This window comes from Rhineura floridana, chromosome 3 (genome assembly GCF_030035675.1).
Source record: "Rhineura floridana isolate rRhiFlo1 chromosome 3, rRhiFlo1.hap2, whole genome shotgun sequence".
In the NCBI taxonomy this organism is placed as follows: Eukaryota; Metazoa; Chordata; class Lepidosauria; order Squamata; family Rhineuridae; genus Rhineura; species Rhineura floridana.
In genome coordinates this window covers 99,115,442-99,128,108 of record NC_084482.1, presented here as the reverse complement: position 1 = coordinate 99,128,108, position 12,667 = coordinate 99,115,442, and the positions used below count along the sequence as shown (strand labels likewise).

General features: G+C 40.3%; 1 protein-coding gene across 2 annotated transcripts in view; it reads left to right on the top strand.

The window, feature by feature from the left end:
* The window catches only part of LOC133380229 (solute carrier family 22 member 4-like), a 90,156-nt gene extending 77,878 nt beyond the window's left edge, over nucleotides 1–12,278 (top strand). For both annotated transcript variants that reach the window (XM_061617066.1, XM_061617065.1), the window contains 2 exons: nucleotides 1,168–1,303; nucleotides 6,786–12,278. In XM_061617066.1, the coding sequence (XP_061473050.1) occupies nucleotides 1,168–1,303; nucleotides 6,786–6,870 (221 nt within the window). In that variant the 3' untranslated portion in view covers nucleotides 6,871–12,278. The remainder of the gene's footprint in view (nucleotides 1–1,167; nucleotides 1,304–6,785) is intronic.
* The last annotated feature ends 389 nt before the right edge of the window (nucleotides 12,279–12,667 follow it).

The window sequence follows — 12,667 nt, the reverse complement described above, 5'->3', positions numbered from 1 at the left end:
GTGGACCTTAGGAGTGTCTCAATTTGCACAAGATAAAACAGTGGGAGGTGAAATATATTCTAGCAAAATTCTAGGTGTGCTCTGTGTTTTTAATTGACCGTGCTCACCTTGACTTAAATAAAGTGATTTAAACATAGCAGGCTGAAAACATGCATCCTCTTTTTTCCAACAGCTAGAGTCATTGCTGAAGTAGCAACATATTGTAATCAGTCTGATTTTACATCAAACTGCAGTTTCAGATTCAACTGTTAATGCACCCAAAATAGAAATAGAGCATAACCTCCAATTTGAAACATAAAAGGCTGTCTTCACCATCATATGACATTGACCAATAAAAAGGCTTTGAAATTAATAAAAATTGACACAGATTTGTATGATGAATAATGAGGGAAATAAATTTTCTAGTTTAGTTTCTCTTTAGAAACATTAGTAACACAGGAAAGAAGCAAAGTAAGAAGGAACAACAACAAACATACAAAAATATAATTCTCTATCATTGGAGATGGCAGGTGTTGCCACCACTCACCATAAGCTCAGAGGCATGTTACCCAATTCTTCCAAGCTACACAGCAAGTGGATTGGACTGTGAAAGACCAACCCAAATTGTGTTTGCCTTTTGACAAATTTGTAGGGCAGTCCAATATCTCAGAGAGGAGGTCAGGTCTCCTGCTCCCCTGGTGCATTCACTATAGCTGAGCAATTTCCCTGCTTTTTAAAGTTGGATAGAATAGCTGTGGGCTATAGGTATGTCCTTAAACCGCAAGGTTTTTTTGCCTATTAGCGAATATGTATTTTTATGCACACTTTCTCTTAATACGTGCATTTTGTACACATTTTGGAGAACTACACAAAATTTGGAGACATATGAATGTTAAGGGATAGCTGTATTTCAGTTTGCATTTTGTTTTTCAAAGAACAAATTAGGTAGTTTCACATTAAAATGTGAACTGAACTGAATTTCTCTCCAACCCCTAACTTGTATTAGTCACTATATTTTATCCTAGCCAACCTCACAGGATCATTGTTAAGATTAAAATGGAGAAACCCTTGCATGCTGCCTTGATGTCATTGGAAGAAGGGCAGTATGCAAACATCATAAATTAATAATTTTTCAGATCTCATGTAACCATATATGAATAAAATATACCACTTTCTGTTTTTCACCAGGTGCCTATGATAGATTTCTGCCTTATATCCTCATGGGCAGCCTGACTGTGCTGATAGGGATTCTCACCCTCTTTCTCCCAGAAAGTTATGGGAACCCTCTACCAGAGACATTTGAAGAGATGCTACGAGTTAAAGGGTAAGCAGAATTTACTAAAATACAGCTCCCCGCTGGTATTGTGTTTTCACAGCCAAGAAGCAAAAAGTCAAATTTACATTAATTTTGCATAAGCATCAACGGGATGTAAGAAGCCGAAGCAAACCTTGAAGGAAAATAGGTTTGTTTCTTTAAGGTTCTTGTATTCTAAATGGCTGGATGTGCACAAAAGAACAGACTTAAAGGGAAAAGTATTAGTTGTTCCTAACTGTTGTACAATAAATGCCTCATCGTTGCTCTGTTATGTGGGCTCATATTTCGATGCCGTACAGGGAACGTCAGGAAACAATTCATTTTTTTCCATTCCATACTACAAGTTTGTAGGAAACTGGGAGCAGAGCAGAACACAGGATTGAATGCTCTTTATCTTACTCTCCAAGTGTTGCATGGGGCAAATAGTTTGCACAGTTTAGGGCAAGGACTGAATAATGTCCCAAGGTAAGCCCATCTATTATTGAAGAGTTAGCGGGGTGGGGACTGCTTCTTGCTAATGTCCAGGCCTAGCACTTCATGTGAGCAAAGCTTGCCCAGACTCCCTGAGTTGTAGCAGAACTAACCTCTTTACTATGGGCATGATCTTCATCACTTTCTTTTGCAGTGTTGGAACTGCTTTGGAATATAATCTAAAACCTGTACCATCAATTAGATTTCTCAGTTTCTACGTCTTGAAAGCCTCTGACAGGATTACTGTTGTTTATAGAAGGATCCCTTGGTTCTCTTTTAATCCTGTGCTTTTTATTCAAGGGAGATATTATTCAGTTCTCCTGTGCAAGTTATTGTTTTCTTTCCAGAAACAATAAAACTGCTCATTTATTGTAAAACATTCCTTTCCCCTGTTTATACAAATATTAGAAATGAAGGCAGATTTACTATTGGGCTTTGTCTACTAGGTTCATCACTCTGATGAAGTAACATGATCATGAAATGCTAATGCACACTTTTAACACATGATCATGGAGTGCCAGTCATTAAGGCTGAAGCCAGTTTAGCAACTGGTGAAATACTTCAGAAGAATGGTTTCTAAATCAAATTAGATTTTACTTTCAGGACCCAAAATAAATGTTGTTACAATCCTCATGTACTTAAAGCACCTCATGCTTTTTCCTGTCTTCATAAATAAAACTGATTTTGTTTTTCATAAGTTTTTCATACCTTGATTTGTACCTTTTATATCTTGATTTTTTTCCTCTGGAAAAGTCAGAGTAGCTTACCTGTGTTTCCTAGGCAGTTTCAGCTTACAGTTTGGCTGCAGCACCATAAGTACAACATGTTCTTTCAGACCTTTCTCTGGGCCAAATGACTTCAATTTAAAAACGATGATCAGGCTACTATTTTATTTTATTTATTTTATTCCATTTATGAGTCACCTATTAAAAGGTGTTCTCTTGGCATCCTACACAGTAAAATAGACAAACCATACAGCAGTTCAGTAAAATAATAAATCAGTAAAATCAACCCAGCAGCATTGACTAAGAGGGAGAACTTTTGGATATTCTCTGGACACATTGGCACCACATGGCCTGAACCTCGAGGACAGTACCACCACTACTTAGCTTCTGCAAATGAAGCCCCTCTGAGCATTCCATCCTCAAAGCTCTATAACCGCCACGTTGGTCACAGCATTTGTATGTTAGCAGCTGATAAAGGCGGAAGCTGAAACATTTTGGTAGAATAAAAACCTCTGTTTTGTTAATCACAATTACGGGCGCCCATCCATATATAGATGTGGCTCATACTGAGAGGAAGGGCAGGATATAAATTAATTAAATAAATAATGTGGTGTAAAATATTGGTTAGTGGCCACTTGAGGCCCTGGCTGTGGCAATGATAGTGACAAAGGAATGTTGTTTTTTGGCCATCATTGCTTTTGCAATTCAGTACAGCTCTTCTAAAAGGCCTGTTTCATCTTGGCTGTAGCTATGAACAGGCTCAATGCACTGTGACATTCACTTTGCACATAAAATCACTTGCATCAACTCCAGCTTAGATGCATAGTGAATGAAGATCCTTTGCCAGAAGCACTCTCAGCCTTTGTCTGTTGTTTTTTGCCTGGATGAGTTCCAGTTGATATCACTTGATGATGTGAGATGCATCCTTAGAGAGATATAACTGACCACATGTATGAACAACCTTTGCCCATTCTTGCTGGTTTTGCAACTTGCAATAGACTGGTTGAAGTGGCTCAGCATTTGGTATTCTTTTACATTGTTATTCTAAGATTAATTTACTTGAGGGTTAGGGAACAAGGCTGCCTACACAGCAACTGATTCCCTTCTTATAGAAAATTGAGCATATAGATAGACATATGGACAGACAATTTTGATTGGTTGATGTTATTCAGAAGACTTCACACAGATAACAGGAAAAATGAAGTAAAGATCAGTGATTTCTAAAAGACATGTTATAAAAGCACACAGGTCAGTTGTTTAAGTTGCACATTAGTTTGCTCCAAAAAAATGTACAACAGCTATCTTTGATTCATGGGGCATAAAGTGTACAACAACACTATTTACCTAACGAAACCTTATAACAGCCTGTGGAGAGTCAGACTGAGTGACTCCCAACTCCAAATACAGGATTCCTGTCAAAGAGCTGGTTTTCCCTACTGATCTTATTTTATTTATAGGTTATGTCATACTAAGATCATGTTGGCAACAGGTCAATTTTATATTACCGTATATTCCGGCGTATAAGACGACCCCCAACTTTTGAGAAGATTTTCCTGGGTTAAAAAGTCGTCTTATACGCCGGAATATACGGTACGTGCCTGGCAGGTGCCTGTATAGGGAGACAATGGATTGAATGTTCCTTCGTTCTAGGAAGGAGAGTGAAAAGAGTAAAATAATGCCCTTTATTTGCAATCCATTGAGATGCCAGTTTGCATTTTAGTGAATGCATTTTAAATTGCATTTTGAAGACTGGGGTGGCTCAACACTAAAAACACACACACACCAAAGAAACCCACACTTTTTTGAAGACAGCCACTGCTCTATTTCTTTTTAAATAAAATAAAAAGAGAAAAAACTCAACAATGAATTTGCCTGGTTGGGAGAACAGCATTTGTTAAAAGTGTGTGCCTGTGTTATAAAAAGAGCAACTAACAGCACCACCCTAACCATATTTACTCAGAAGCAAGCCCTGTTGAATTGGGCTTACTCTCAGGTAAGGAGTTAGAATCCCAATTTAAAAATAGCCAGAGAATAGAGAATGGTCATTCAGATGGCTGCCTAAGGTGATAAAACAATGGACGACCAAGTTGTGAGAAGAGAGTTGTGAGGAAAGAACAGCTCAGTGGGCCAGAGACAAAGTACGGGAGGTACTCAGAGGCAGAGAACCAGGAATTGATGAAAGTGGAATTCAAGCTGGAGGATTCAGCCAAGTCAAAATGAGTCCCAGCCGCTATAGGAGGTAACGGGGGATATAAATAGGAGGCAGCTCCGAGTGTCTAAGAAGTGATAAATTGTGGGGTGTAGGCATACAGTTGGCTGTAAGAGTGACATAGCAGAATTCAGTGGAATTAAAGAGTAGCGATTTATTGGTCGGCGAGATGAATTGACCACTAACGGGACGTCTGTGAGGCGAAAGTTGATGCAGGCAGCTCTCAAAAGGGGAGGGTGAAGGCAGCGTGCAGGGGCTCGGAGTGGGGAGGGGAAGACAGAAGAACTAGGCATGTAGAAAGGAGGCGGCCCTGAAGGACTGAAGGAGAACTTCCTAAAGAGTCGCCAGGGCGCGGTGGATGCGCCTTGGGCTGGTCGTCTTGAAGAGAGACAACTTTCGAATCTTTTGGGAAGCCACGGCAGGTGCACGGCGCGGGAGGCAATGAGCATGTGACAGGAGTCGGGGGCGGGGAGAAACGTCACTGGACGCAGAGACTCACCTCTATCTTCCAGCTCTTCACTGAACTGCACCTCCTCCCCCAAGCGCAGCGGCTCCCCTTGCTGAGGGCCCCGGGAAGGGTAGGCTGGCGGAGGAGAAGTGGACCCGGAAGGCTGCACAATGGTAGGTTCGGAGGTGCTGCTCAGCTCATCTCCGGACGTCTCCATAGTTCGGCAAGGTGGCAGAAAGCGAAGCAGCAAAGGGGGAGGAGGAGGACGAGACAGCAACAGAGAACGCTGTATATTCCGGCGTATAAGACGACTGGGCGTATAAGACGACCCCCAACTTTTGAGAAGATTTTCCTGGGTTAAAAAGTCGTCTTATACGCCGGAATATACTATATATTTTATATTGTTATGTAGCAAAACATTGTGAATGCCTCTTTTCAGAAGGGGTGATTCTAGCCCCTTGAAAGAGGTACTTTTGAAACTTCAACAAGAGATGAGAAAACCCATTGCTGGATTGTTCACAGTTAGGACAGGTCATTATTGGATACTCTGGACTTGAATAATTACGCCACCTTCCTCCTGCTGGAACCCAGGGTGGCTAACAACAATCTTAAAACACAACCCAAATATCAAAAAACAGTAATTAAAATTAGCACAGATTGATAAAAGCTATTAAAAACACATCAGCTAAATCATGGGTAAGTGTGAATAAGCAAGCGTACTGGTACTCAAGAGTGAAGATTGCAGCTGCTTCACTCCTCCCCAGATCTTGCTTCTGCAGGAGCATAATCGTCTGAACCCATGCTCTCATGGTTTACCTTACTCCAAACAAGCCATGAGTGGTAAGCCAAGACAAACCTTGGCTGTAGCTCATGGTTTATTTGAAGAAAGACAGACCATGAGCTGAGGTTCAGACATAATGCTAAGCCAAGGCAAGCCAAGGGGAGGAAGAAAGTAGCTGTGGTTTTTGCCATGTATACCAGCACACGTGTTTGTTCATGTGAACATGTGAGCCAGGCCATTGCCACAATTACTGCCAGTCTCAACATTTTCCATTCTTGAGCAAGATGATAGATGTGTAGTTATGGCTGGTTAAAACTAATTAGCTAGATCACTTCTGGAACTAAAACTGCCTTTTAGTGGTGAGGTGGGGTGAAGGCTGAAACCAAAAAAATTCCCATTACACAGTCTTAAGTACAAGTGCTTTGGTTTACTCCCCCCCCCCGAATCCCACATAATATACTAAATCCAGAGGAACAGTGAAATAATACCACTATTAAGATAAACCAATATTCCCAATAGGTAATACAGGTTTCAAATTGTACAAAATGCTTTGTCTTTGTGAATGCTGAAAAATAAAAGGATGTATCTTGAGTGAGGACATGGTCTTAAACTCTGTCCTGCAGTATGTGCCAATCCTAAAATAACCCTAAAGCTCTTGCAGTTTAAGCCTATGTATGCTTCCTCAGAAGTAAATCCCACCCTTTCATTAGGTCTTATTTCTTATAGGTGTGTTCAGGGTTGTCTTAATTAGATTACAGCTGTTCTTTGTTTAAATACGGATTGAGTTGCTCTGGGAAATATAAAAACTGATACTTTGCAATTTCTGTTACTAATGTACATACTCTCCTATTTTTCAGATTCAGAAAAACAAAACACACCTACAAAATAGGGAGTTCAAAGCAGAATGAACTGAACACCAACAATCTGAGAACATCATTGTGATCATATATGTCTTTTGATGAAATGAACAACCGGGAATGGTTAAAATGCAATTCTAAAGATAAATGAAAAATTACTTGCCATACTAGGGAGTAGTTGTTCTCATGACCCCACATTTCACAATACTGGTATACCAAATATATGGGTTTTCTGTTAAGTTACTTTAAGCATATATAAGGCTCCTCCATCAATAATTATTTTTGTGCCTTGGTTTTGGGGTTTGTCTTGTGAAGCCTTGAGCACTTTCATCTCCTCCTTGGGATTTAAACAGTATGTACTTTTAAAACCAGGCCATCAGTGATTGGAAGAAGTGGATGTACTGGTTGTAGTATCATCAGAACTGTAGTTGATGTCACATGAAGCTACTTTAATTCCACATTCCGCTTTCCAAAAGCCCTAAATAGCTAGACTGATTAAAAACCAGTTGCATCTGTAGTTGTTGGTTTAAGGAAATTAATCCTGTTGGAATAAATTGAACTCTAACTATTAAGTACTTTGATAACCAGACTTCATTTTCTAATTTGAAAAACTTCAAAAGGAATAAAACTCTTAACAGACAAAAGTTTAGCTGTTATAAAATACAGGTGTAAACTTTGAAAGGCATTTTTAAAAACAGCAACATCCTCTTTGGAGTCTGCTTACTTGTTAGGAGTAAACTTTGACAATATTTCCTTTCATCTACCAAACCAGATTACATGTCTGAAATTCCATACCCTTAAAACCAGCTGACATTAACCAAGAGGTACTGCTTGTTTAGGAAATTTTATCAGAGTCAAGAGTGGACAATGCCCAGAAATTTAACTGTTTAATTTCTTTCTTGTTCCCTACCCCTAAGTCCCCACAATCCCCCTCCCCCCTTAAATTCTACTTGTGACTATGGAATGTGTGTTCATCAAACTTTAAAGGTTTGTATATAAAAAACAGTAAGGTATATCAAAGTACTTGCAAGTTTATTCACTTCAGTGATGCCCAAATTGAGCGGTGTTTCTGGAGACTAGGCCTTGCATAATTTTTGACATTGTAACTAAGGCCAGGGTTGGTGACAGGCATGACTGGGCCCTTGGGCACCAGCCTGCCCCAGGGCTTGAGGCGTTGTAGCTCAACCCCCGCATACAGGCGGTGCGGGGCTAATAACCCTGCCCATGCATCCCACCTACCTCTCCTGTCCCTGTGAATGAGGTGCATGCATGCCTACCATCGGCCAAGATGGCGGCAGGGGCATCAAGCCCCTGCCACTGTCTTGGTTGATGGTAGGCATATGCACACAGCTCACACCTCATTCACAGGGACGGGAGAGATAGGTGGGGCATGCGTGCGGACTTACTGAAGCCCATGCTGACTATATTAGGAGAGGGTGTCTGGGAGCTCCCTCTCTGTGATTTGACGCTGTCATGGATCAAGGAATGGGAGCGCTACACTCCTACCCTAAGGAGGGGCCTCTCAGCCAGGGCCTGACCTGGCCGCCCGCTGGCGCTGGCCCTGACTAAAGCTGCAAACCTGAACCTATACACATTTGCTTGGGAGCAAAGCCAATTGAATTCAGTAGGATTTATTTCAGAATAGACATGCACAGGCTTCAGTTGAAAGTTGTACCATTTCCCGCTGGTATGCTAAACATTCTTATTTCTCTAAGTATTTAGCAAATGAAAGTTAACTCAATATAAATGCTAATTTGTAACAAAGAAAATGATCAGGAAACTAAGTCCAAACCCACAGTTAGAGAAAGATGGTGATCTTTCTGGGACAAGAACTTCTGCAAACCAGATGTTCTGTTGCATGTGTATTATTCTGCCACAAGAATCCATCAGCTAACAAAAGGACCACAACATTAGAACTGAATGACAATTTCCTAGTATGGACTGTGCGTATGAAAGTGAGGGCCAATTTATATATTACTAGCAGCACCATTAGGAGAAGATTTGTGTGGCTGTTTCCATGCTACAGCTACTGCCCTGTCAATTCTGGTAGGTGTAAATTGGACCTTATTTAAATAAAAATATGTCCTATAAAATGCAGTCCACCTGAACTAATAATGATCAAGGATTGAGATGGAGGAACCTTCCTAATGTTTTTAAAGCCCAAAGATCTCAATACACCAGGACAGCACAATACACTCAGTCTGTGTTTTTTTAATATGATTAATCCAGAATAACTTGCTTCATGACATCAGACCTTATCTGTAATGCCAGGAAAGTACCAAGGTGATCCTTAGTAAAAGCTGCTTCTTTTCACTCGCCCCTCTACAGAACTATAATAGGCCTGATGGCCCACATTCTGTATGGGAGGTCAGTGCCTTCTCTGAAACAACAAGGGAGGAGCAGGCTGTGCCACAGAGTTCTTAAATGAGAACACCTTTCTGATCTAATAGCTGTTGCCATAACAAACCTAACTAATGTTCTTTTGAGGGACACAAAATTAGCTATTTTTTCCAGAGATAATTTTGTTTGCTATATGAAATCCTATACCATGAAGACAACATTATGTCAAGGTTCTCTTTTCTGTTCTTGCACTATTTATCAACCTGGTTATTTAAACATTTTATTAAGAGGGTATTTTTATTGTTTTGCTATAAGAAATTTCCATCGCGTGACTATTCAAGTGTCTTGGTTACTTGTAAGGTTGCCAGTTTCTGAACCAGAGACTGCAGTTGTAGCTTTTATATGTAAACATTTGGCAACAGTGTTTCCTACTCACTGCAGCTTACCTGCCCTGCTGCTTAGTTGAAAGGAAGTCTCTTGATGTTTTTACCACACAGCAGACTGGCAGATAAATCTAATGCTCTGGCCACCAATTCCAAATGCTGTCTTTCTGACTAGGAGCTGTTGATCCTGACTGCTTTCTCAGCAAACTGTTAATATCTGCAAAGGATAAAGTTGTTTACATAACCTGTTGTGATTTGGCAGTATATACCATGGCATATATTTATGTAGATATTTTATATAAAAATAATGGATTCTGATCCTGTTTTACATTGTTGTAACTGTCACTATTTCTAATACTTAGACTTTATATATTGTGGTATTTTTGTGGAGGACTTTGTTTTACCAATGTTTCTTTAACAATTTAAGGGTGTCTCAATTTTTATTTGGGCAAATTTAAATGTAGCTCCTTAGACAGAGCTTTGAAAAAAACCCTTTCAGAATCTTAAAACATGAAGCTGCACTTTCTAGAGGATTGTGACATGTTGTGTTATGTTGTCTTATGTTATGAAATAAAAACCTCCATTTTTGAGGGATCAGTTCTGTAAAGACTCCGCCATTATGACTTGATGGACTGAAAGTTCTTGAGGTGTTTCAGCCTTTTAAAGTTTGTGTGGTGATTTCATGGTTAATGATATCAGCTAAGTTACTAGAGCCTGTGAATTTAAGGTCCTGCTTGCTCTCATGTAAAGCAGTTTCTAGTCTAAAGAGACCTTATTTAGTAACTACATAAGTGGTTGAAGAAATTCATACTTCTGTGTGCATTGCTATAAAACCTGTAGGGGCTGTGGGAACTGGAATGGATTGTGTCATATTAAGACTTCACAGTATTTATCCTAGAAAGAATTGCTTGATTTTAGGGGACCATTTGCAAGGGAAAAAAAAATTCTCAGGGATTTGCCAGGTAATATCTGCGGTAGTCCAAAGATTGTAAAAGAAAGGAGGATCATAGAATAGTAGAGTTGGAAGGGGCCTATAAGGCCATCAAGTCTAACCCTCTGCTCAATGCAGGAATCCAAATCAAAGCATTCCCGACAGATGGCTGTCTAGCTGCCTCTTGAATGCCTCCAGTGTTGGAGAGCCCATTACTCTCTAGGTAATTGGTTCCATTGTCGTATGGCTCTGTTAGGAAGTTTTTCCTGATGTCCAGTCGAAATCTGGCTTCCTGCAACTTGAGCCCAATATTCTGTGTCCTGCACTCTGGGACAATAAGGAAGAGATCCCGGCCCTCCTCTGTGTGACAGCCTTTCATGTACTTGAAGAGTGCTATCATATCTCCCTTCAGTCTTCTCTTCTCCAGGCTAAACATGCCCAGTTGTTTCAGTCCCTCCTCATAGGGCTTTGTTTCCAGACCCCTGATCATCCTTGTTGCCCTCCTCTGAAACTGTTCCAGTTTGTCTACATCCTTCTTGAAGTGTGGAGACCAGAACTGAACACAGTATTCAAGATGTGGCCTAACCACTGCTGAATAGAGGTGAACTAATACTCCACGTGATTTGGAAACTAACTTCTGTTAATGCAGCCTAACCTTTTTTGCAGCCACATCACAATGTTGGCACATATTCAGCTTGTGATCAACGGCAATTCCAGGATCCTTCTCACATGCCATATTGCTGAGCCAAGTATCCCCCATTTTATAACTGTGCATTTGGGTTCTTTTTCCTAAGTGTAGAACTTTGCATTTATCCCTGTTGAATTTCATTCTGTTGTTTTCAGCCCAGTGCTCCAGCCTATCAAGGTCCCTTTGAATTTGGTTTCTGTCTTCCATGGTATTAGCTGTGTCCCTGAATTTTGTATCATCTACAAATTTGATAAGCATGCTCTGTACCTCCTCATCCAAGTTGTTAATAAAAATGTTGAAGAGCACTGGGCCCAGGACTTCCACCCAGTTTGAGAAGGAAGCATTGATAAACACTCTGAGTACGATTCTGGAGCCAACTGCGGATCCACCTGATAGTTGTTCCATCCAGCCCACATTTAGCTAGCTTGCTAATCAGAGTATCATGGGCATATCATTGCTAATCAGAGTATCATGTCAAAAGGTTTGCTGAAGTAGAGACATATTATGTCCACAGCATTCCTACACTCTACAAGGGAGGTTACCCAATCAAAAAATAAGATAATATTAGTTTGGCAGGATTTGTTCTTCTTAAATCCATGTTGGCTCCTAATGATGGAGCCATCATCTCATGATGGAGAGGCTTTTGTTGACACCTTATTTGCTTTTGTTTCCTTTCTTACTGTAAATCCTCCAGATGGTGCTGGCAAAAGCTTTGATTTATTTTTGTGGGACTATATTGTCTTTCTGCTGCAGGCCTGTACAACTTGGACACACCAAGCAAAACACAGCCAGCTGGTAGCTTATTCTGCCAGTTTTTGCTACCTGCCTGTGATGGCACAAAACAAAGCTATCAGGCACCTAGCAGACTGTGTATGGCTCAGCAGGTCACAAATTAAGCCATGAAGGCCTGTTCTGTGGTCAAGTCCCTGTAGGTCAGCTTGGGCCCAGGATAGCTCTTTATTAGAGGGGGGAAATTGTTTGACTAGAGTCTTTCCACTAACTTCAGTGGAAGTCACCCTTTCCCTAGACCTGACCTAGTTGCTACTTGAGATGTCCCTCTCCTTTCCATATTATACTGAATAACTTACACTATTTGTTTAGATCTCAAATGGTTAGTGTGGGATTTTTAAAATACACTATGCATCATTCCATGTAGCAGTTGCCTCTTTATTTTTCCTGATTGGCAGTAAAAAATAAAATTGCACTGACCAATTTTCTCTGTGTATAAAAATACATTGTTTTTCTACGATACTGGTGAAGTTTTTCCCATGTGGGTTGCAAGATACAAAAAATTATGCTAGTTGTATAAATACCTAGTACTGCCACAATATCTGAGTAAGTGGGACAGGGGGTGGAGGCAGAGAAACACCAGTAGAAATGTCTCTGAAAATGGAAGAACTGGTATTAATTTTGCACTGAGTAACATAGATATATCTATCAGTATGAAACATTACTCCTAAGTAGTTATAGCAAAGGAACTGCAATTACTGTTCCACCATGTTCTCAACATTTGTAGCATATTCTTTAATATGAATAAATG